This window comes from Phalaenopsis equestris, unplaced genomic scaffold (genome assembly GCF_001263595.1).
Source record: "Phalaenopsis equestris unplaced genomic scaffold, ASM126359v1 Scaffold194436, whole genome shotgun sequence".
In the NCBI taxonomy this organism is placed as follows: domain Eukaryota; kingdom Viridiplantae; phylum Streptophyta; class Magnoliopsida; order Asparagales; family Orchidaceae; genus Phalaenopsis; species Phalaenopsis equestris.
In genome coordinates this window covers 1-1,152 of record NW_018214385.1, presented here as the reverse complement: position 1 = coordinate 1,152, position 1,152 = coordinate 1, and the positions used below count along the sequence as shown (strand labels likewise).

Genomic DNA, 1,152 nt, shown 5'->3' with positions numbered 1-1,152 from the left:
GCATCTTACCCCTTTGGGGCGCCCCCCTCTCCGTCTCACGTTGCGGCCTCTACCACTCTTCCTACTCCAACTCCTATGTCAATCTCGCCATCTTCGAACCGGGCGCCACCTCCCGCGGCGCCCTCTGCCTCTCTCTCGGACAGTCCGCCGAGCACCTTGTCCATCTTTTCTGCATCGTCCCCCGCCATCAAATCATCCACGATTCCCTAATCTTCCGCTACTCCGACGCAGAACTGACGGATCACCTCATCGCATCCGCCGATTTATCCCGGCGGGGGATCGACGAGCCCTGGCGGAAGAAGATCAATGCCCTCATTCCACCTCAGGGGATCTACATCAAGCATATCCACACAGGGGAAGACGTCCTGGTTTCACGCCGCGTTATCGCGGTTTTCCTCCTTATGACCATGGCGGATTTCAGCGACCAGTTGTTTGGATTCCAGGATCGACTCTTTGAGAACGAAGATGGCCGGCTTGAGTTCAGCGGAAGCAATGTTTTCGGAGCTCTGTGGCCGGGGGATGGCAGACCCGGGTTATGGATGAGTTCTATTTCGCGAATGGGGGCAGTCTATAATCTCATTGTGAAGGAAGAAGACATCTATATGGAAGAGAAGAGAAGAGAGGGGAGAAGAGTGGAAGAAGAGGATGAGGACATTGACCTGGTGATTCCGCCGGTGTTCGAGAGCTGCACTAGGGTTTTGGACCCAATCGATCAGAAAACGGCGAGGGATCTGTACTGGGAGGCGGTGACCGGCGGCCGCGGAAGCGGGGATGGAGGGGAGAGGACGGAGAAGCTGTTGAGGGAGAGCTGCGAGAAGAATCCATTTGTTGGGGAGCCCCATGTGGTCTTAGCGCAGGTTTATTTGGGGATGGAGAGGTGGGAGGATGCGGAGGGGGAGGCAGAGAGGGGGCTGAGGTTGTTGTTGGAATGGGGGAGTGCATGGGATAAGAGGGTGGCATGGGAGGGCTGGGTGGCTTGGGTTAGGGTTTTGCTCATGAAGGCTAAGGAGAAGGATTGGCCCAAGAATCCTTTTGGGATTCTTAACCTTGGTTTGGTTAGGTGAAGGGTATTTCTATGAAGTAATATTATTAAGTACTAATAATATGTGTGTGAAGAGGTATATTTCAAATGATATAAATTGAATTTTGTTG

At 53.5% G+C, this 1,152-nt stretch overlaps 1 protein-coding gene across 1 annotated transcript; it reads left to right on the top strand.

The window, feature by feature from the left end:
* Positions 1-9: 9 nt before the first annotated feature.
* On the top strand, positions 10-1,130 carry LOC110034900 (the record flags this gene model as incomplete). Its single annotated transcript, XM_020739139.1, is given in 1 exon segment — positions 10-1,130. A coding segment is annotated over 1 exon segment (1,055 nt), but the record flags the coding sequence as incomplete, so codon positions are not given.
* Positions 1,131-1,152: the final 22 nt, after the last annotated feature.